Genomic DNA, 25,488 nt, shown 5'->3' with positions numbered 1-25,488 from the left:
ATGGATTCTTATCCTTCTTTTCCTTTGGTAAATTTCTTTCAAATTTACAATTCTTATCACTTACTTAAATCAATAACAAAAGAAAAATTAATAAACATACAAATTATTAAGAGGTTGATCACATAATTGCTCAACGTCTTTCTACTGAGTTGATTAGCTCTAAGTTTCTAGGAGAAGACTGGGAGAGAAGGCTGAGAGAGAAGAGCCTTGGCAATTGAGTGCTAATTACTAGGGGAGAGTCAGTAAGACAGTGATGCAGGCAAAATGTAGGAAAGCATCTTGCTTTCCCCTCCTCTTGCATCTTTGCATAAAAAAGGAGAAAAAAGTAAATCTGTGGTTATGAGAGAGGGAAATTATAAATTCTAATTAGGGATTTATTTTTCATTTGGTTTTTATTTCAATATTGCAAAAAAAATCTTTATTATGATTTGAGATGTTTATATTAAAAATTCAGATTATATAGAATGTTATAAGGAAGAAATTTAAAATTAGCTGAAATGCACCAGTTGAAGAAAATGACAATTATATTTGGCATATATTCCTCAAGAACATACATAAAAATATATATAAGCACAGTTACAATGCTGACATGTTTATTTACCTTATAGAAATGTAATCATTCTATGTAAAATTTACAAAGTTCTTTTTTCGTATAATTTATCATGACCATCTTTCCATGATAATAGTGCTAGATTTATCTTAAATTATGTTTGTCCATCCCAGAAAATTAAATTAACATTTTTTTGCTCCGATTGGCATTAAAACATAATTATGTATCAGAAATGAATTGAAGGTAAACCTCTTTTGTTTATTTATTTTAAAAAGTTAACATTTATACAAACCCAAAAGTAGATAAAACAATGGCAGCAATGGATTTTCTGGGAAAATTACATGCAAACCTGCTTAACAGATGATGATAATAATGTCAAAACGAACTTCGCATGACTTTCCAACCAGCCATTTCAAAATATGCAATCACATCTCAAATTCAGTATTTATTGCAGCATGTGAACCTGAAATCAACAAGAGTACGTATCTTTCAATTTATGAAACTTAAAAAATATGGTTATTTTCTCTAGTTCTTTTTTCAACACATTATTTGATCTTTATCTCTATTTTTCTTCTTTTTTTTCCCTTTTCAGTCTACATTCTCTCTCCTTTTCCCCCAATCTTATCCACTTGCTCTGCTTTATGTTCTGCCTCTAATTCTCCACCACCAGCCCAAAAAAGCTTCTTCAGAACTTACATTAATACTGTGGGTGGTTATTGATTATTAGTTTTCGAAGTTCTTGGTTTTTTAATATTTTTGAACAATCTAAATGTATAAAAGATATATAATCCCAAGATTTTAAAAATAAAAATGATAGATATGTTTTAATTTGCGTTAGGTGCTTAATGTCTATGTTCTTCCCATGTTAATGGCTACCAGAAATAAATAAGACTAAACAATTGTCTTGAAGACTTTAAATATAGGGAACAACTTTTCCAAAAATAATATTTAGGGCTGCATGTCTGAAGAGAACCCTCTTTAGCAGCTCTCAGTAGAGCATATGTTCATGGTGCCCTTTTTTCTTTCAATATTGGATGCATAATATGTGATATCTAAATTGTTGTGTTATCCCAAGATAGTAAAATAATGATATTTTATGTGACGATGATATATTAATCTTTCAAGATAGATTGTATAAACTATTTTTTTGGAAAGAATTCACCTGTCCTGGATTTCTGTGCTGTGTTTATAAGCACATATCCAAATGCTAGCAATGTATCCCTATCATTAATGTTTAGTAAATGCAGCAGCAGTCTTAAAAAGGCAACTGTAGCTGCTTAAAATGAACATAATTGATTAATAATTGATATGCACTCTACAGAGGTTCCTTTCCACCATCTCATCAGCATCTTTTCGTTAATCCTGCATAATGCTCTCGGGTTTGACCCGTTCACTTGTCCTTTCTCTGCCCAAATCTTTCCCCAACAAGTTTAGGTCTACTTGACAATGCTTTTTCTTTTTTTTTCTTTCTTTTTTTTTTTTTTTGGTAAGGAAGATCTGCCCTGAGCTAACATCTGCCAATCCTCCTCTTTTTGCTGAGGAAGACTGGCCCTGGGCAAACATCCATGCCCATCTTCCTCTACTTTATATGGGACGCCACCACGGCATGGCTTGACAAGTGGTGCATCGGTGCACGCCCGGGATCCGAACCAGTGAACCCCGTGCCACTGCAGCGGAGCGTGCGCACTTAACGGCCTGTGCTGCTGGGCCCGCCCCGACAACCCTTTTTCTTAAGGATGAATTACGTGTCTTACCATGTCTCTCTCTCTCTTTATATTTATTTTAGTTTGGCAGAAAATGTTAGTTACGATTTGCTATATTTCACTCCCCAAAGTGTTAATATCGCCTATAAATTATGACCCATGGTAGGCACTGGTTGTTATCAATCACCAGGGAGGAACTGATGCCCACTGAATCAAATAAATGTGATGTTCGCAAAGCTATGACCTTGTCAGTTAACTCGGGTGCAACGAATCTGTTAGATCTGTAGGAAATGAATCTTAAAGATAACTGAAGAAGGCAGATTTTCATTAATTCAGAAAAATAAAAATGACTTTTGTCTTTGAATAGTCCTTTCTTCATAACATGGGATGGTCTAAAAGCTCTGCAAAGAATCATTACTAGTCTTCCTTTTGTGGAATCACAGACTAAGTTAAAGTTGCTGGAAATATTAGACGTGAAAGAAACTGTCCAACTTCCCATTTTATGAATAAACTATATGAATGCAAGGACCAGAAAGGAGGAATTGTCCCAGGTCATACAGGGAACCTTCAGCAAACATGAGACCAGAGCCCTGTTTTCCTGACCGGCTACCCAGGCCATCTCTTATGAAGTGCTTTTTTTCTTTTTTCTACACTGAAAGTGATTTAGAAAACATAGTTTAGGATTAAATCTATTTCCAGTTAGCTTAAAAATGCAAACAGAGTCCATTTTAATATATATCTGTAAAAAGCTGCTTTCAGCCAAGGCCCTAAGGCTGTATTCAAATATGAGAAAAAATAAAATTTGCATCAGTTGTGTTGATTTCACCACTTTTTTGCCAAATGACTATGAATTTGATGTTGAGACAGTACTTCTATAGCATGCATGCAAGTGTAAGATGATGACCTTAATAATTAATAATAATATAATTGTAATAATAAGTTCTCATATGTCTACTATACAGAGAAATTTCCAAAGATATTGAGTCTTTGTCTGTTTGATGTAAAGAATTCAGTCAGTAACTGTAGCCAGGAAGAATTCTTCAGTTTTCATTCATTTATCAGTTCTACCAGCCCCAGGCAAATTTCCTTCTGTTTTGACTTATTATTAATTAACCATATCCTAAGTGCTAAAAGCAATGTGTCATTTTTAAAATTCGGTTTTTTGTATGTCATCATTTCTAGTTTTGCCACTTTGTACTCGCAAACAAGCCACAAATGGATTAATCATTATATCATCTAAGGATATAAATCCATGACATGAAGGTTAATTTAAGAAATAGGTTGTCCTAAAATTTTATAATAGCATGTATTTATTGAAGCCCAGCTACGTGACAGTCAATGTCCTGGGCATTTTTCATATATCATTTCCAATTTCTTACTGGTAACTTCCTAAGCATTATCTAATTAAAATCTCTTCCTTTATACAATGAGAAACTGAGGCTCAGCAAATTTGAGCATATTGCCAAAGGTTAAACGATTGGGGAGTGGAAAAGCCAACGTTAGTTCTTGGTCTCTGGATTCCGGGTCTTGTATTCTCACTTCTTCCCCAGTCTGATTTTACAGATCTGAGAATTTAGAGGTAGTGACTTTGGCCTTTTAAGTCATCATCAGTTGATGGAAATAATTGGACTAATCAAAAACCATTTCAGTAGATAATTTGGTCATTCCTGAATAGCAGATTACTTTATTGTTGCAAATATTTTGACGCCAAAGCTGGTTTTCTATTCACGTGGTTTGAAATGGAACTTAATTAAATAAATGTCTGAAGAAAATATGATGTGAGAAATACACCAAAGTAAATAATGCCAGCAGTCTAACTGTCAAGGTGGTAATCAGACCAGCTACAAAAATTGTGGGGCCCATTCATTCTCAATGAGAATGTGAGATCCCTTGTTCAAGAAGCAGGAAGAAAGTGCTTTCTTTCTTCCATGATCTCTCTTTCTCTCAACATGTCATGGTGTTGGGTTTTTATTATTATTAATATTTGCTATTTAATGTGATTCTAAATAAAGAAAAATTAAAATTTTAATTATTAGCATGAATTTTACCATTTGTACTTGTATTGTACTAGGCCAAGTTTAAATGAAAATATAAGAGATCTTATAGTTGAGTTGCTGAAGTTATACAACTCATATTTCTTAGCTCGTATATGCATACGTACTTCTTTCTTAATGGACAATGGAAATGCTGAACAAAATTAATTCAGCGTTGTTTTTTTTTTCACTTTTTGATACGCACATATTCTGCCAGCAATCTCTGCCTTTGGCTTAATGATGAATAAGACAGGACTTAAAATGAAAAGGAGTTATGGGTTTCCCTCTTTCCCTTTCTTTCAATGACGTCATTTTCAATGTAAATGGTTGACTAACACAGAGAAGTAATGCAAGCAAAAAGAATACAATGTGGGTCCTTGGTCACTCATGTTTCTTTATTTATTCGAATAAGTTCTGTTTCAAACTGAGAGCATGGCCTCTTGGAGCTGTCAGCATCCCCACTTAGTTATAAACATGACACACTTATCTTGTGCTCAATTTGAGTGTTACTGAACTCCCACACATTATGGGTTTACCAGAATTCTGTGCTTATGGAGCATCATAAATACTATGTATGAATAGGATGGCAAGCAATGATGGACATGCCTGTTGTGCATATCTTCTCTGCTCACATGCATACTCTGCTGTCCTAATGGACGTCAATTACAAAAGATAAGTTTAAATAACTAAAACTGTTAAAAATTTCAAGATGGTGGGGCCGGCCCGGTGGCGCAAGCGGTTAAGTGCGCGCGCTCCGCTGCGGCGGCCCGGGGTTCGCTGGTTCGGATCCCGGGCGCGCACCGACGCACTGCTTGGTAAGCCATGCTGTGGCGGCGTCCCATATAAAGTGGAGGAAAATGGGCACCGATGTTAGCCCAGGGCCGTCTTCCTCAGCAAAAAAAAGAGGAGGATTGGCGGATGTTAGCTCAGGGCTGATCTCCTCACCAAAAAAAAAAAAAAAAAAAAAAAAAAAAAAAAATTTCAAGATGGTGAAAACCAAGCACAGGGCCTTTCTATATATGGGACTCAGGTCACATGCCAATAAAGCCAATTCAGCTAGCAGTACCCTCAAAAGGTAAGAACATGCTATATCGTCGGAATACTTGTTATGTAAAGAAGAGTTAAGGAAAGACTTTTCCATTCAGGAGATTTTTTTTTTTTTCTGCAAGAATATCCCTTTGAAATTTGAGAAATTTTAGGAAGTCAGGAAATTGTTAAGAAAATACCTGCTACATTTAACAATGTGCTAATTATAGCATTCTTTTGTTGGGCGGCTCCAATATCTCTAAGATAGATTGGAATTTAGGCTGTATTAGTCTTGGGAGAAAACACAGGCTTTAGAATCAGAAAATCTATACTTCTACATGCTAAATATGTAACAGGTAAATTATGTAACCTCATCTATAAAATGGGGATGATTGTGCCCATCTCTTGGAGTTTTGTGAAAACCAACTCTGATAACAAAGAGAGGGTTCTAATCATGGTTCTCAGATGAATATGGCATTTGACACAATAGACATTTTATAGATTATAGCTAATTGTTTTTACATTTTGGAGATATTCTACAACACTTGAGGAAAAATCTCCTTATTAATATATTCTGTGTCTTAAAAAAATAATTTTGGAAGATAAATCAAAATCAGGGCAATATGTATTGGAGCCTTTGAAAATGCCACTGAAGATAAAATACAGAAAGTTGGGGGGAAAAAAAACCCTGAGATTTCTTAAATGAGCTGTTCAAAATTGCAAGGAAAGAATCAGACCAAAGAGAAAGCTATCCTAGAAACAGAAAAATTTTCAAGGAGAAATCAGGAGTGTATTTTAGAGGTCTATTTGAGGGTGGGCCTGGAGCAAGAGTTCCATGAGGCCTTCTCTGCTTTCTGTAGCCTATATTCATCTCGTTTTTCTCTGAATCAGTACCTTTCGCTTTATTATTTAATTTTGTGTTTCTTGCATCATCTACTCCAGATGTATGTTTCTCATGTTCACAGCTACGTTACAGATTTCTGGACCATAAAAACCAGCTACGGTTAATTGTCGTGCCTTTTTTTCTCTTTCACCTCCCCAGTGTTTAGCACGGTCAAGGCTAATTGTTTTTGAGATACTTGCCTCGTTTTTCACATTTCTGTGACCATTTCTACAGTCATTTTAAAATAAAGTAATAAATCAAATAGTTGGATGTAAAATGAGAGGCTTAGGCTAAATAAGTTATAAACTTATTTCTGAGTCTAAAATTTCATTATACAAATGTCTCTGGGCGATGAGGATTCATTTAGTTATAAATAAAGTATTTGGAGCCTAATAATTCAGATTGCTTGTTTATATAATCTAAATCCCTGGAAAACAACTCTTCAATCTGTTTAAAGTTCAATAGCCTAATTGAAATTACCATTTTATCCCAGATCCCATCATAATTCTTGTTCTTATGTTTTCCTTTCATTTTCTCTGTCTGGTTGTATATCTTTTTCTAGTTTTATTTTCATAGTTGCATAGATGTATGGTTTTTGTTCTGTTCTGTTTTGCTTTGTTTTAATCATGAGAGTCTTTATATATTTTTGGAATTAATAAAATGTACCTTATAAATAAGAATATCCTTTTTGTACCATGTTTATACCAATTTCTTGACTAATTATTGGGCCAACGTGAGTTCTGAGACAGTTCCTAAAACCAAGAGTTTTCTGTGTCTTCATAGCAAAGTCAAGAATAATCATAATGATTAATAAGTGTGCATTCAGTTAATAATTCATTTGCTATAGACTCTAACTTTATTTTTTTACATGAAATGTTATATTTCTAATTGGCTTTGTACTGAATAACATAATTCAATTAGCTTCCCATCATCTTTTGATTAGCCTTTCTATAGCTCCCATATTTTTATGTTCTCAACCTAGAAATCTAGAGTTAGAATGTAGGCATGTAACCACGGATTAACTGAATTGATCAGCATGAGGGAGAAGGCTTTCTGTGGTGTCTCTTAAGTTTTGCTATGTCGGTGGTCTCAGAGGCTTTCACTGGTGTCAGTTGTTACAAGTCACATTCCCAGCACTGAAATGGCTTTTGTTGGGTGAAGGAGATGGAAGTTTCTACAGGGCTCCATGCAGCAGCAATGTTCTTTGTCTTCACCAGCAAGTTTCATGATGTAGCTTCAGCCAACATAGCTAGACACTTAGCCCCCATCTTGGGTTTTTTAGTTTTCCCAACTATGATGCAGGACCATGGAGGCCAAAGCAGCTCTGATATTTTCAGAGATGTGGGGTAGGGCCACCACCTGCCAGTCCTTCTATCCTAATCCTAAAAAGGCTCCAACCCAATGTCTAAGCCTGTGCTGTCCAATACAAGGCCACTAGGCACATGTAGTCATTTAAATTTAAATTAATACTAAACAAAAATACATGTTTGTTTCCTCAGTTGCACTAGCCACATTTCAAGTACTCTACACTCACGTGTGGCTTATGGCCAGTGTAGACTGAACATTTCCATCACTGAAGAAAGTTCTATTGACCATGCTGGCCTCAGCACTTACTTAGAAATTAATTTTCATTTTTAGCTTACAGTTCCCTGGAATCTTGCTTTGAATACGCCAATGACCCTCTAAAAGTCTCACTCCCATATTGACCGTGTTCTTTCCATTTAGTAGTTGCCTCTAGGTAATTAACAGCGTCTTGTAGGATGAAGGGCAGCATAGCACAGCGGTCACAGCATTACAGCCTTTAGCCCTTTTGAGAAGGACGGTCTTCCCTTTATCACAACTTGTTTGCTAAAGTAGAATAATTACTGTATTTCATCCAACCTGAGATATCCTCAATTGAATGATGCACCATTGTTTTGTGTTCCACTAAGCAATTAAATTATGATCTTCTATTTGTTTAAGTCATCTTAATTTTGGAGATACTAAAATGTGAAAAAAAATGCACATCTTAAATTTATTAAAATATGGTAAAATTAAAAGCCAATTCTTCATTCATTTACAAAATTATATCTTGCAACATGGAGAAAATAAGACAAATTAAATACAGAAAATTATACTTGGTAGTGTCTTAATGGATTGAGACGTTTCTTAAAATATCCCTCCATTCCTTAATTTATTTTATGAATCTTACTTTATCTCAAATGACAAGTAGTTCATCTTTTTTAAAAAATGTTAAGATATAATTTAAATACAAGAAAACTTATCCTTTTTAGTGTACAGGTCTGTGAGTTTTAACAACTGCATATAGTCACGGAACCACTACAACAATCAAGATATAGAATAGCGCTTTCACATCTAAAAATTGAGCCATGTCACTTTGTATTCAACCCTTCTCTTTAATCCCAACCCATGGCAACTATTGATTTGTTTTCTGTTTCCACAGTTTTGCATTTTCTAGAATGTCATATAAATGAAATCATACAGTACGTAGCCCTTTGAATTTTATTTCTTTTACTTTACATAATGCATTTGAGGTTCATTCATGTTGTTGTGTGTATCAGTAGTTCATTTCTTTTTATTGCAGAATAGTATTTAATTGTATTGATATACCACAATTTATTTATTCATTCCCCAGTTGAGGTACATTTGGGTGGTTTCAAGTTGTTGATGGTTATCTAAAAAGCTGGTATACATCTGGAGATAGGTTTTTGTATGAAGATAGATTTACATTTCACTTTGATAAATACTTAAGAGTAGGAATTGCTGAATCATATGGTAAGTATGCATCTAACTTTTCTATAAGAAACTGTGAAACTATTTTCTGGAGTATCATTCGACGATCCCAACAGAAGTGTTTGAAACTTTCAGTTGCTCCATTTAATCATCACTTTGTATCATCAATATTATTATTATTATTATTTTGCCATTCTTTTTTTTTTTTTTTTTGTGAGGAAGACCAGCCCCGAGCTAACATCCGATGCCAATCCTTCTCTTTTTGCCGAGGAAAATCGGCGCTGCGCTAACATCCGTGCCCATCTTCCTTTACTTTATATGGGACGCTGCCACAGCATGGCTTGATGAGCCGTGCATTGGTGCGTGCCCAGGATCAGAACCAGCGAAGCCTCTGGCCGCCGAAGCAGAGCGCGCACACTTAACTGCTGCGCCACCAAGCCAGCCCCTATTTTGCCATTCTAATAACTGTGTGGTGGTATTTGAATTTTTCTAATGACTAATCCTCTTGAAAATGGTTTCATGTGCTTAATTGCTATCCATATATCATCTTTGGATAAATGCTTGTTCAAATCTTTCACCATTTTTTTTTTGGGGGGGGTGTTAGTTTTATTATTGTTGAATTATGAGTTCTTTATTTTGGATACAAACCTTTTATCAAATTTGACTTTCAAATATTTTTCTCCAAGTCTGTGGCTGACCTTTCATTTTAAAATAAGTGATTTATTTGGAAATCAGATAGTCTTAATTTTGAATTAATCAAATTCTTTTTTTTTTTTTAATTCATGGTGCTTTTGGCTTTTTATCTAAGAAATTTTGCCTAACCAAAAGTCACAAAGACTTTCTTCTAGAAGTTTTAGATTTTACATTGAGGTCTCTGATTCATTTTGGTTCATTTTAATGTATGCTGCAAAAAATAGATAAATGTTTATTATTTTACATTTAGGTAGTCAATTATTCTAGCACCATTTGTTGAAAAGTCTGACTCTCCTTTCTCCATTGAATTGCTGTGGAACTTTTGTTAGAAATATCCATGTATATCCATATATATATATATATATATCAGTAGATATTCATGTGTATCTTTGTTAGAAATTCATACATGTATATATCCAGTTATTTTGAAGTGAACTTTTACATAAAACTCCAGAAAACAGTTTCCATGAAATCCTTGGGGTTGTCTTTGAAGACTTTCTTGGGAGATCTTTGTTTTTTATTTATTATTTTTTTTCTCCCACAGCCACTGTTGAGCGTTGTTCATCCTCACTACTGTATTTAGAGTAATTTTTGGTTTTTCAAGCTAAGTCACTGATATGATATGTATATATTTGATGTTTAATTTATGCCATACTGAGGAACACTTATTGTAGTTGGTTGTATTTGAATTTAAAAATATTATCAGGTCTCCAAAAAAAGTTAATTATTCTCAAACATTTTCAACCGACAACACTTGCCCTTACTAAAAGTTCTTCTTTATTAACTCTTCCAGTAACCTCCCTTCCTTTAAAAGAAAATCATTGATTTTCCTTGACAATGTCATCCTCACCAGAAAACTGAGGCAAAGTTATGTCACGTGTCCAAGTTTGCCCATATTGAGCCAGACAAATAATCCACAGAGACATTTTAACACTCAACCCATAGTCTTCACTATGACACTACCCTGCAGACTTAGATTAATACATTAATGGAGGATATTAAATAAAAACATAAACAAGTAAATGATGTTCATCACCAATAAAAATATGTTTTGAGAAATGACTCAAGAGTTTTTTAAGATAACGCACAATAAAATTTTCATTTGACAATATTTAATCCTTTTCACAGTTTAACTAGAATTTAATCAGGATATTAAGACCTGTGCTTAAATAGACAAGATTTAGAGTGTATATATCACAAAAAAGATGAAAATGTATTAATTTTCTCAGATGTTAAAATATATTTTAAAGTTATGTTGTGGTGATTCTAGTCAGAAAAAGGCAAATAAATGAATAAAACCAAAATAGTCCAGAAAAAGATCGAAGTGCTATATAGGATTTAGGAGTAACATTAAAATAAGCAAAACAGATAAGTTGCTGAACAAATTGTGTTAGAAAACTGCCAAGTTATTTGGGAAATAAAAAATAAAACTGGGTTTATACTTCACACCTTAAACAAAAAATAATTTTAGATGGATTGAAGAGATTATGGATTTAAAAAATCCTAGAAAAAATGATTGTTTAAAGTTTATAAGGTTGAGTTGGTGAACATTCTCTTGACATGCAACTAGGGTCTGAAATAGGAAATAACTTTTAGAAATAATCATATAAAGATTTAAAATTTCTTTATAGAATACATACACACACAAAGTGAAATGGCAGATATTAATTGGGTAAAATACTTGTTGCATTCATGAAAACAAAGTTACAATTCATAAGATAAAAAGAGTTTTTAGAGATCAACAAGAAAAAGATGAATAATCCCATAGAAAAGACATTGATAGACAGGTCACAGATGAAGAAATACAAAGCATTAAAAGCTTATAACAAGATATGCAAGCTTAATCACAATCAAACGGCAAGTCTAAATGATGATGTTTTGTTTTTGTTTTTGCTATTCAAACAATTCAAATCAGCACAACAAGTAACATTATTTTATTGTGGCATTAAAGAAAAAAAGGTACTTGTGTAGCACATAGCAGTATAAATTGTTTTCATCCTTTCTGGAAAATGACTTGGTAATATGAATCAAAATGTAAAATGTGCATATCTTCTGCTATAAATTTTACTTCTGGGAATATATTCTAAGGATATGCATAAATATGCAATGAATTTTGTATGATATGTGAAAAATACAATCATCCTAAATAGCTCTTAATATGTAAATAGTCACATAAATTATCATACATTTTTGAAAATTATATTTATTATAATTTTTCTAAAATTTAAAAAATCATTCAACACAGGTGTGTTTTAATTATCTATGGGAGTATAGTGTTGTGAAAAGTGACTAATACAAAATCCATACAACTAATTTTAAGTTGCTTTTTTTATTTTCCTGCTTGATAGTAGGACTTTTATTAAAGAAGTTAACAAGTTACAGTTGAAATAGATTTGAGTTTTCCTGACACCATTTTCTTGGCCTAGCCTCATATAATAACCAAATAATTTCCATATAATTTGTCCTCTAATCGTTATAACAAAACAGTTGGATATATTTGGCTTTTTCTGATTTTCTTGATGAGTAAATTAAAAATTTTAAGTAACCTGCTTGAGAAAGCACAAGCTGGGGCTTGATGCCATTGAGGTGAAGAAAGCACCTTTCCCTCAGAGTTGTTGTGGAGTGAAATGACCACTTTCCTAATTTACACACTTGGCTCAGTTAGAGGGCCTGCAAACACCTGTAGGTTGAAACAGTAATTTGCGTCCTTGCCTTTCTAGTTCTAGCACTAACTAGAAACAGGGTTGAGAGTTTGTCTCTCACTCTGTCCTATTGGAACATATTTCTGCTTTGACGTGCTAGAAAGAAAACTAGCTTATAGTTTGTTAGATGATGTTTAAACTTATTTCAGTGCAAATTGAAAACCTACTTGCCCCACTGTCAGAAATCAATGTTTAAGTGCTATTCAGATTATCAAATCAGATATTTTCAATGATGGTACATAGGAAATAGTTGAATGCCAATTGGTAAGTAGCTCATTTGCATTAATTAATAGAGAAAGGTCTGGGGCCGGCCCCGTGGTTTAGCGGTTAAATGCGTGCGCTCTGCTACTGGCGGCCCGGGTTCGGATCCCCAGCGCACACCGACTTCTCTGGCCATGCTGAGGCCACATCCCACATACAGCAATTAGAAGGATGTACAACTATGACATACAACTATCTGCTGGGGCTTTGGGGTAAAAAAGGGGGAGGACTGGCAACAGATGTTAGCTCAGAGCCGGTCTTCCTCAGCAAAAAGAGGAGGATTGGCATGGATGTTAGCTCAAGGCTGATCTTCCTCGAAAAAAAAAAAATAGAGAAAGGTCTGGTACATGAAAACATTTTATTACAAATAATGGCATTCTCAATGAGGCTGTATATTATGGTGAAAGTTACATGTTAAATGTGAATAATTGAAAAACTGATGCTACGAAGTGTCTTTGAAATGAAATTTTGCATCATAGACAACATCTCATGAACTGAATTCAAGAACAACTTGGGGGGAGGGGTTGTCTACCATGATCAGTTAATTTATCTAACAAGGAATATATCAGAAAATGATTTATTCTGCTCAGTCTAAGATCTCCTGTGATATAATAACGTGTATTCTTCTCATGCTGCTGTTGTTAATAGGCAGGCCAGTTACTGACAAATATTACTTATACCTTTAATTTCCTCCCATATTTATTTTCCCTTTCAACCAATAATTGTTGTTCAAGCGTTCACAAAGCCTTTTTTTTGCAATGTTTTAAAAGGATTTTTATAGAGCTGCAGCTTGTAATTTTGTGAATTGTATTTACTATGTAGAGTATCTTACCTGATAGTCTAGTTATTCACTGCATAATAAAGATAAAATTTTTCCAACAATAGAATCATTACTCACTCATCTTAAAAGGTATTCCATTATCCTAGAACAAACTTGGCCTCATCGTACCACTTACTTCGCAGAGAAACTAACAGCCTTGCCTCTATTGTCTTTTCTCTCATCGGCATTCTTTCGTAAATGCTATTTACTCAGAGACTTACTTCCTCAAAGTTTAGTTTTTCTAACAGTTTGAGACAATAGAAAATCCATAGTCCTATTTTAAATGTTTTCCAGACTGTGAAAAATGCATGCTATTTGTACCAATTCGGCAGTTGAATTGCAGTGCAGAAAAGGTTTGGCACCCAGAGATATAAACCTCTTGTTTAAGCATAAACTACTAAAATACCCTGTTCTTTTTTCTTGTAAGTATAACTCTCCTTGACATGAATCCCCATAGATGTCTTAGGTAATAACTGATATTCCAAGAAAAAATTGTGAAAAACAGCTAAAGAAGAAGGGGATTTGCATTTTTAATCTGATATAGTAGATCATCTTTCCAAAATGAAAGCTCTCTTAACTGTGATAATCACAATTAATTCCTGCCTACTCCTGTCAATAAATCTTTGGATGGTGGTGTAACAGGTCTTTCAGAAATGAATCTTTTGCAAACCTGGAGTTATACTTCCCGCCCCAGCTCCCTGAAAGAGAATGTGCTCAGAGATTAAGTCACAATATGGGTTGTAATCAGGCAGACTTGAGCTCAGACTGTGGGTCTGTCTCCTACTTACACTTTCAGTGCTTCCAGAACCTATCATGTGAATTATGAATGATCGTATCTACTTCTTCAAGTTGATTTAAACAGTAAATGTTAAAATATATGTAAAGCACTCAGCAGAGTTTGATATACAGTAAATGCTCAGTTCCAGAATTGTTAGTGTTGTATGTAGGATTACCTTAAATTTGATACACTAGCTGCATTTTTCTCAACTATATCAGTCACTTCAATGCCTAAGTCAACTGTTACCTTCTCTATAATGCAATCTTGAAACCAAAAATATTAATTGCTTCTTTGAAATCCTATAGATTTATAATCTTCAAGTCTTAATTTAATCATGACCTGTAACAGAGCGGTCTATACTAATGTACTGTTTCTTAACCTTGTCACCTTGACTGGATCAAGAGCTCCTTGGGGACAGGGATCATGTTTATTACGATCTTTGCATTTGGCAAGGTACTTAACTTATGAGCTTGAACACGATTAGTATTCAATAAATGTTTATAAAACGACAGATAGACAATATATAGGAGTAAGTAAAAATTGTCAATTGATTCTCTTTTGTATTTTATCCTATTTTAAAAATAATTTTTATTATCACAATTTTTTTAAATGGTACTTGTTGCAGTGCCTGTGTCAAAGATGTTGCTTAACAGACATTTGATCAATGAATGGATGTAGCTAGTTTTCATTTACAGAGCATGAATGCCATCATTCTGGATAACTTCTATAGTTTTCTTGTGTTCCAGTTCTGGCAGACCTTAAATATGCCTGCTTTTTCTTTCTTCCAGTAATATCTCATGCTCTGTCTGTGTGACTAGTACAGTCGAACTTCATTATTTGTAGATTCTGGATTTACAAGTTTGCCTACTTTCTAAAATTTAGTTGTAACCTTAAAATCTATACTCACTGCTCCTTCTCAGTCATGCACAGACGAGTACAGAGCAGCAGAACAGTTGAGTTCCTGGTGTACACTTTCCCAGCTAAGATCAAACAAAGCGACACTCTGCCTTCTTGTTTCAGCTTTCATGTTGTAAATTAGTGTCCTTATCATGATCCTTTTAGCACTATGTTTTTCATGTTTGTGCTTTTTCTTGATGGTTTTGCTCTTTAAAATGCCTCCCAAGCATAGTGCTGAAAAGGCTGTCTCGTGTTCCTAGGTGCGAGAAGGCTGTGATGTGCTTTGCAGGGAAAGTACACATGTTAGATAAGCTTCGTTCAGGCATGAGTTATAATGCTGTTGGCCATGAGTTCAATGTTAATGAATCAACAATATTAAATATTAAATATAATGTATTCAAAAAGAAACACATATGAAACAAGGTTATATATTGATCAGTTGATGGAGACGTTGTGACTGGAGACTCACAGGAACCTAATCCTGTATTCCTCCTAGGAGCAATGGTTCAGTATTTGCTAATTCAGTATTTATAATGACTTTATATAACATAACTATAGCAAGTAATGAGAATTGATTATACCAGTCTTGGTAATCAACGTTTAATAATCAACCTCTTTTTGGGATTCTCAAAATAATGTAGAGATGATGAGGATCAGATTGGGTTGCAGGATCTTATGATGCTCTCTGTACCTCCCAATACCTTTTGACATCATGGGATTGAATGATTGGACATCTCAAGACCCGCTTCCAGGAGTAAGCTTGGATCAAGTTTTATACAGTGTAGCTCAGTTTTGCCCCACTCCCACTACCTTGGCCATAACTATTCATACTCTGTAACAAGCAGTGGAACATCATTTGCAAGGATGGGATGAATATGTAACTTTTGACTGTGAAATGTTTTTGTCCCCAAGGATCCCATCAGATGCTCAGTTTGGCTCTCATTATGCAGCAGCCAATCATTACAGGAAAAAGACTATTTAGCCTTAGGGACATGAAACCAGACCTACCTAGCCAATGTAGAAGAGGATCCTAAGATAAAAGGAAATGAGAAATATTAAAGCAGAATAAAAATGCTACTCAGGGAAAGAGAGAGAGAGAGAGAGAGATACAGATTAACACAGAGTGAATTTAGACCAGTCTACCTTAATACAGATGTTCAGTAAAGCTAAATCCAATTCTCATTGAAAAATCCCCCTTTTAAAATCTCTGCAACACTATGTAAACACACAAAGAGAAACCTCTACCTCTAACCCTGTTCAAGATACCTCCTACCCAGTACTCTTTATGTTCTGTTGTGGGCATAGAATGCTATTTTAATTATGGAAAGTTACAAAACAAGAAATATTTGAGATCGGCTGGGAGTACGCGCGCACTCACACACACACAAACACACACACACACACATCAAAGGACAATGGATTTAGAGGAAAGAGTGCTAAGCTAGGAAAAAGAGCTAGATTCTAATTATCTGTAGATGGCAAACTGCTGGCTCTGTAGGACACCTATAGATGAGAAAGAAGCCCTCTAACTTGTCACTTCAGCCTGCCACGGGTTTGAGGCACGTCAAGGTTAACTCATGATTGTGGTCTTCCACTTCAACACACCAGGTGAGAGAAGCAAATGCTTTATCAAGCTAAGAACTAAAAAAACAGAAAGTGGATTTCTATATCCCCCTTTCCAAATCACACCATTTGGAGGACATCTAAGTTCTTTGGTTTATAGACTGAGAAGAGCCAGCAACTTCCATAACAAATATTATAGAAAGAGAACAAAGTTCAATGCTTATATCTGGCTTTGTCTCAGTGGTTGCTTTGGCCTGCTTTGACCAAAAGAGTAATGCACAGGAACTCTTTCTCTAAAGATGGATGTAAGCCTAGAATTCAGGTACAGTGTGTTAGGTGATTAACAGATGGAAAGAATAATCTCCTTTTACCCATAACATCATTGACACATTCGTCTGCTTTGAAGACCAAGTGCTCACTTGGCAGTTTCCTTTGGCAACAGAACTTTCTGAGATAAAAAAGAAAAATGTTTATAGAAGTGATCACATTTCTCACCTCTTTGTCAGTTAGAGTAGTAAATTCAAGCTTTAAAATTTGTAGTCAAATATGGAATTTTGTAGAATAAAATGTGAATACTAAAATAGACACCAGGAAAAATTATTTTTGCTTCTATATCTCTATAGTGAAGGCAATCTCTGATTTAATTGTTATTCCAAAAGGAATGGGAGAATAAAGCTGCATTGTAAAACACAATACTATAACAAATGGGGAAAGGATTGTAATTTCAATACAAAGAGAGAACGCTAGTATTGCTTTACCAAATATGTGGCTAATCATGTTTAATTGAAGCTGTTATTGCAGTGAGAAGAAATAACAAGTTGACTTCTAGGGAGTTTTAATTGACAGTATTATAATATTTGTATAATGTACATCCACTACAGGAATAAAAGAAACTTTATAATTGCATACTGAAAAATGAAAATATCAATATATGTTCTGTAAATCCCAGAAATAATATTATAACTTATTATAGCTAGAAAGAGAATTTTTTTCACTATATCCACATAGCTTAGAGTAAAATAATTTTCACTGAAATATAACATACTCATCATCTTTTTCCCTAAACCATCTTTTGCAGTTTTCCTCAATTCTTCTATATTCCACTATTTCATTGTCTCTACCTAGTAAGAACCAAATTATAGAGGTTGTTTTGCATTATCCACTGTGGTCCTATGTTTGGGATTTAATGTCACCCTGTCACGGGTGCTGTGATCCTTGGGAAGACGGCCTTTAGACAGAAACAGAGTTCTTTATAAGATAGTACTAAAATCTCTTGAAGATCACATACTTGCAACCAACTATGTAATATATGGTTTTCAACTATTACTATGGATGAGTAGAGAGTGTTATCCTTCTTTGTCTCCACCAACAAACACTTCAAGCTGCAAGAGTTTTTCCCCATCAAAATCATTACTCAACAAATATCTGTGGTATGTTGCATCCAAACGCGACACTGTACTAGGTAATGTGGAGGATGCAAAGGTCATACTCATCTGGACCTGACGACATTCTGGTGGGAAAAGGAGACATATAGTTAAAATATTTATATAGCTCATACTACAGGGTGAGAAGAGTCCTAAGAATCAAAGAGTAAACTGTGAGAGAGGTGGATTTCAATTGAGAGGATGAATATAAGCTTTATTCAGAAGCTGTATTAGAAAGAGGGAAAATTTCCACCTGACTTATGGTAAGATGTCCTAGGAAAATAACACAGAAGAAGTTCAGGATATACAAGGGAAATTCATCTGTGACTGAAATATAGACTAGGTAAAGGGAAGTAGTGGATGATAAGGGTGGAAAAGCATGTAGACCCAAAATACCAAAATTCTGGAACACTGAAGCAGTTTAAACTTTATTTTATAGGCAATGAGGAATCACTGAAAACTGTGAACTAGAAATCAATATAGTACAATTATACTAAGTATAGAGTGGATTGAAGAAGGCATGGGATTGAGGGTGGGAAGAAGAGTTAGGAGGGTATTCCAGTAAGGCTCAGAGAAGATAATAAACTCCAGGACTGGAATATTTCACATTTTAATTTTTCTCTAAAACAAATTCTCGGATTTCCTGGATTTTGTCAAGAACATATATACACATTAAGATACAGCCTGTATTCCAAACTAGAGTTGATAACTCTTCTTTTTTTTAAATTTCAGATTTTTCAGTATTCGTATACTGCTTCATATGTGATTTACAACATACACACTAGGTAAGTTCTTTGATTTTCTGGTTTTCATGAGCAATTGTTGAACTAAATTGTTGGTGTAGATGTCAATTTGTTCATGTAAAAATATTTACCTTTTTTCAAGGGAAGTTTGGGAGTTAAATCCTCCAGAAGTAGAGGACTCCGTCTTGCAGTATGCAGCCTGGGGAGTCCAAGGACAGCAGCTGGTAAGGACAGACATTGGTGGGCACCAAGTACTCTCCACCATGGCCCTATGGAACATGTTTACGGAAACTACTTTGTTCTAAAAATTGCCCTATTATACTTGATATTTTTAAATTTAACTCTATATCTTTTATTTGGTATTCTAACTGAAGAATGTGTCCAATAATACTAGTATTATAAATTAATTAAAACACAAAACAAGTTTATAGAGTAATGTATGATTAAACTGCTAGTTAATAATGAAAGCTTGAAGAGATCCAAGAATACTAGGACCTAGTTTTGTGAAATTTCCATTACATAATAATGTCGCTTGTCATGCAAAACTCAAAAAACAGACTATGCATTTTTAAAGCATTGTTCAGGGTAAAAATTTAAGACAGAAGTTTACACTTGACAATATTCTCTTAAGAGGATTTTTCATCATATTTTGAAATTATCACAAACTCAAAAAGAGAATTATTGATATATAAAAGAAGTTTGAGCAACACTATGCTCTTGTACATGTCTCATGGTGCCCATATAAGGACTCCAAGGGAATACTGCTCAGGAAGAGGTACTGCTTGCTCATATGACATGTGCGTGATGAAACGTTGTAAGCATTGCCAAATGGATTTCTAAATTGTTTGTGTTTATACTCCTACCAGCAACGTTGTGAGAGTTCCCTTTGTTCCATAGCATCACCAACACCTAATTTTTCCAGATTATCATATTACTTGTTAATAATGACATTATTACTTCCATTTCAATTTTTATACTTTCTATTTTATTAAAATCTTCTTGCCCTAGCTACCTGACAAATGTATGTAGGTATGATGTGGGGTCTTTTGTGGGAATATTTTAAAAAACTTATTCTATTATGGCTATAAGATTAAGTTTTACATTTGAATTAGTATTGGTAATCTGTACATTTCTAAAAATCCATCTTACTTAAATTTCCAATTTTTAGCATGATATTGTAATAACTTAAAAAGTATTCTTTTAATCTTGGCATTTGTTGTATTTTTCTTCCTTCCTAATATTATTTGTAAGTACTTTCTCTCTTTTTTCCTGATCAATTTTGTTTGATATTTGTAAATTTCACATTTGTCTCCTCAAAAAGCCAAATTTTAAATTTATTTGATACTTTCTATAATAATATTAGTATTTTATTTTTCTTTTCTAATATAAATACTGAAGACTATATATTTTTCTCTAAATTTTGCTTAAACTTCATTCAACAAATTTGATGGTAATATTTTAATAGAATTTAATTTGAATTTTTTTTTCAATTTTTATTGTATGTTCGTATTTCAGGTGGGTTATTTTGGTATTTGTTTTTAAATTTGTAAAAATATGGAATTGGCTTTAAAACTAATTTGTAGAGTTCAAAAACAAATGTTTGTAATAGTGACTTTGAAATTGATAAGACTTGTTTATGGCTTAATGTAAACTTTTATAAATGTTTTCCATGTGATAGGCACAGTGTTCTACATGTGTCCTTTAGATCAGCCTTAATAATTATATTTTGAAGATTTTTATTTCTTCTAGTGATGATGCATATGTGATCTTTTTCTTTAGAGTTCTGTCAGTTTTGAATTGAATTGAAATTGAAATTCTTGAAACTCTTCTCAATATATTTACTCTATTTACCTATAATAATTCTGATTGACCAACCCTAACTCTAACTCTTAACAGAATCCTTTAACAGAAGTTAGAATCCTCTAGATGTTTTTTTTAAATTAGAATTGCTGCTTCAACAGCAGCTGGGGGGGCTGAGGTGTGTCTCTTATTTCCCATGGACCTCAAGTTCCTCAGATATAAAATAGAAACATCTCTACTATTCTTTCATTATGATAATTAATTTGGAAAGTATAAATATTTCCCTTAAGAAGGAGCATAAAATTATTATTTTTTTTCATTTTGTAAATCTAAGAAATACTTTCATAAGCTGATTGATGAAATAAGGAAGTAGTACTAGATATTTCATATCACAAGAAGGATGTAGAATAATATACTGTTACTAAACAATGCTTCTTTTCACTGGAAAAACTTCTGGACCCTGAAATATTCTGGAAGTGAATACACCTGAGATAAAGTCTTTGCCAGTGGTTGGTCAAGTGACCCTGGCCAAGGCATTTTTCCTTTTGGTACTTCATTTTCATCATCAGTAACATGAGGGCATTTGACTCTGCTTATTGGCCTCATTTATATAATATATTATATTCTATTTTTTTAAATATTGAAATTATTTTAAAATTTTTACTTTCAAAATGATTGGGACAGAGAAGAAGGGAGAACATGAAAGGATTAAAGGAAAAACTACTTATAATATAGAAAAGATTCAAGAGTAAAATAAATTATTATCCCTGGTCTTTAATTCTCCACATGTTTAACATGGTTTTATGGACTCAGACAAAACAGACATTGAGAAAACAAAGGTTTACCCAGAAATATTGAAAGAAGTGTATACAAAGTTGCCAGACATTAGACGTGAAGCTGCTTAAACATCTTTATGGTTGTGTTTCACAAAGAAATCTGACGTAATACCCTGTTTTCACTGCCATATCCGCACTAAATTGTTGAATAGTTGATTAAATAATTATGACGAAAACAAGACAGTGATTTAAAATGAAAAAATAAGGCAATGGTTCAGATACTATAGATTATAAATGATATGTTTGCCTTTATCATATGTATATTTAGAGAAATTTTAAAATGGTGTATTTAATATACTTATGTAGGACTGTGTCTAGATCCATTGCATTATGATATTCCTGAAGATTGACAGCAAAAGCTGCATAGGATATGCTAGATATTAAGATGGCAGGTTTGGTTCAGAGAAGGCACCAGTCAATGTGTCCACGGACAGTGGTGAGTGGGCACCAAGAGGTGGGTGGGTGCTCTAGCCTACCTGTTTCACTCTGATGCTGTCGACAGGACAGCTAGTCCACTGGGGCAGAGGCAAATTGGAAACACACAAAATTCCAGAACCCGGAAACCCGAGATAACTTCATGTTTATGACACTAGAGAGTGCTCAAGAAAATCTTTAAAACTTAGGTTGGTTTTAAATGACTGTCTTATTCTTCAAGCTTGAGAGGAACCTACACCTATGCCAAAATAATAGTTTAATACACTCAAGGAAATAGTATCAGTTGCTTGCATTTTCTTTAATGATTCCTATTTGCTATTGATTTCCTGTTTTTCAATATATTTTAGAAAATTATAAAAATACTTAAAGTTTACAAAAATCATAAGTCCTCTCACAGCAGTCATTTTGCAGGTGATTGAATCCTGAATCCACTACTTACTAGCTTTTGACCTTGAGTATATTATTTAGTCTCTATGTGCCTAAATTTCCTTATCTTTAAAGTGGCGACAATAGCAGTACTTTACTAATAGTGCTGTTCTGGTGTTTAATGTATAAATATAAAGCACTTTGAAAAGTATTTGGCATATAGTATTTTAGGGTGTTAATTTTTATTATTTTAAAAAAGATTTTTAAAAGCCTGAATTTTAATTTCAGTTTTGGGAAGAACTAATCCTAAATTCTTTGTAATCGCATTTTCCAAAGTCCTTTGGGAAAGTTTTAGGGTAAATTCCATATTTTTCAAGGTTATCTTTTGTGTGCTTGTAAACATAAATTCAATATAAATTAAGCACACTTCTTTACGAATGGCTAATGGTCCATTTTATGTGAATATGACAGGCTTTATCCATATTTGAAGCCATCAGCAAAGTCAGCAATATGATTTTATTAGAGATGAGTCATTACAATACTTTAATTAGTTTTGCATTACATTGATTAAAGAGTCCTGTAGCGTTTACAAACTAAGGACAATTAATTTCTCGTCCTTAATTTTCAGTTTCTAATTTTATTTGCTGTAAAAGATCCCTGGCTGTAGAGAAGAGAGGTAAGAGATTGACATAATTTCTGGGTAAAGAGGGTTGAATTAGAACACAAAGAACGGAGAATGTTTCAGTAACACTAGGTGCGGGGGAAGGTGATTTGGATGTGGCAAACTGTGGGAAAAATCTCTGACACGATACAACATGCATTATTTAGAGAAGGTGGTGAGTGGACCACTTTAGCTGTGGTAAATGTATTATAAAAAGACACAGTGGGTCCTAAAACAGGAAAAATATATTAGTAATTGAATTGAAAAGGCTTCTGGTTTAAGATGGTATGTCTTTTTTCTTTTTAAAATTAACTTTGTCATATAAAAGTAAAAATCACTCATAGGACATATTGAAAATTCATATAGTTATATAAATTCATATATAAAAAATAAAATATACTTATCTATAATCTCATTATAGAGAGAGAACGAGAGAGAGAGAGAGAGAGGGAGAGAGAGAGAGAGAGAGAGCGCGGGAGATTTTGAGGAATTGGATCATGCAATTATGGGGACAGTCTAGCAGGCTGGAAACTCAGATAGGAGTTAATGTTGCAATCTTGAGCTACAGTCTTGGGGCAGAAGTCATTCTTCTTCGGGAAACCTGTTTTTGTTGTTAAGGAATTCACCTGATTTGATAAGGACCACCCACATTATTCTTTACTTAAAATCAACTGATTATGTCAGTTGCATCTGCAAACTACTTTCATGACAAGATTAGTTTTAAATCAAATAGTCAGGCACCATAACCTAGCCAAATTAACAAACAAATTAACCATCACAGCATAGTAAGCATTCAATAAGTGATAGCTATTGATTTGATTTCCACTTGTCTTTTCCTACAATAACATACTTAATTCAGTCTCATCATCTTTCACTAAATATTTTTGCAGCTTATTTTCTAAATGAATATTAGAAATTGCAAGACAATTGCTAATGAATATTAGAAGTATCCAATTCCTAGCCACTCTAATCCATCCACTGTCTGCAGAGACATGTGTAAAAAATACAGATCCTTAACTGCTCTCACAAGTTTATGAAATGTCATTGAAGTGACACACAATGTCATTGATGTGACACACAAGATGTGACTGAAGTGACACATCATCTAGCTCCTGCCACTCCATTGCAGAGTAGAAGCACAGATTTTTCTCTACTTGAACCAAACTCTTTGCAATTTCCAGAGAGTGACACACTGCTCCTTTGTCTCTGAGTCTTCCCCTTTGTATATCCAGTCATGGATATACCACCATGGAGTGGTATGGAATCCACTGAAGTGACAAGCCCACTAATAAAGATTGAAATGCTAACCCATTACACTTATGCGTCTGAAAAAAAAGCTGCATAGGTTGTAAATAGTATGGATAAGAATTATTTCTGTGGATTTTGATTAAAACATGGGCATGTGAGGAGGCCCCAAAAATAACAAGGATGAGAGTTAACTTCTTATGTATGACTCTAAAGCAATAAGAAAATGGTGGATCCAAGGGGAAAAGGATGGAAAGCTGACAGGTGAAGCCAGTCTGGAAAAAGGCTTCCCTATTAAGTATCATGTATTTGAGTAGACATACACTTAAAGTAAAGATAATGTGTAAATATGGATCAGTTGATTTGAGAGATCCTCACCCCTGTTTTTAAGGAAAATATGAAAATATTGCTCTAAGTTGATCACATTAGTTCCAGTTAATCCTTAATATTTAATTCTTCAAGATGTGTTTCGTTATTGCTACTGAACGTTACTGACATAGGGTTGACCCACACCTTGGGGAAGTGTTATGCAACTTGACAGCTGTGGAAATAATTGGTCCTTAAGGATGCATATAATGATCCATAAACCAGTTCCTATGTTTTAAGCAATAGGACCTATTTTAAAATGCATTTATGAAAGTTTTTCTTAAAATATTTGGCCTGCAAGCTGTTCTGATTTAAAAAATGTCGTGGTCAAATGATTTAGGAAATGCAATATAATATCATGGATATCAATGATTCATGATGAAATTAGCAAAAGCTTTGAAGTATCCTGAATTTACAAAAAAGAAAGAAAGAAAGAAACTCTCTAATTTTGTTTAATTCAGTATTTCTTAGTTGTTTTACCGTAGAACAAAGGTCAGTGAACTTTTCCTGAATAGGGCCAGATAGTTAATATTGTTGGTTTTGCAGGACAAGAGGCAAAATCGAGGGTATTATGTAGGCACTTATATAACAAGACAAAACAAATTGCCACAAAATTTTATTGAGGTAATTCAAAATAAAATATTAATTAAGTACACTGTTTTGTAATACATGCCTACTAAAGAGAAGAAGGAAATTATGATTTGTGGGAAAACTTTTTACTTAATTGAGTTTCCAAGTAAGTGTTCCCTCTCATCAAATGGATTACACATGTTGGTCTGCAAAAACCATTCTCAGCTCGTGGGCCATACTATAACAGGGGCAAACTAGACTTTGCTCATTCACCACAGTTTGTTAAGCCTTGCCCTAGAACATGGAACTCTTTTTTTCATACAATGCCCCCCTATTACTAGAACTACTGTTTTAGAATATCACTTCTCTACGTTGAAGAGCCAGAGAACGGTAAAGCTGA

At 33.9% G+C, this 25,488-nt stretch overlaps 1 protein-coding gene across 4 annotated transcripts in view; it reads left to right on the top strand.

The window, feature by feature from the left end:
• Positions 1-25,488, top strand: part of DPP10 (dipeptidyl peptidase like 10) — an 802,065-nt gene that overhangs the window by 649,922 nt on the left and 126,655 nt on the right. For all 4 annotated transcript variants that reach the window (XM_058548842.1, XM_058548839.1, XM_058548841.1 and 1 more), the window contains 2 exons: positions 18,799-18,851; positions 18,952-19,033. In XM_058548842.1, the coding sequence (XP_058404825.1) occupies positions 18,799-18,851; positions 18,952-19,033 (135 nt within the window). The remainder of the gene's footprint in view (positions 1-18,798; positions 18,852-18,951; positions 19,034-25,488) is intronic.

The sequence above is a fragment of the Diceros bicornis genome, chromosome 10 (assembly GCF_020826845.1).
Source record: "Diceros bicornis minor isolate mBicDic1 chromosome 10, mDicBic1.mat.cur, whole genome shotgun sequence".
Lineage (NCBI taxonomy): Eukaryota > Metazoa > Chordata > Mammalia > Perissodactyla > Rhinocerotidae > Diceros > Diceros bicornis.
Note: the sequence above shows the minus strand (reverse complement) of the source record. Positions and strands in the feature narration are given on the sequence as shown.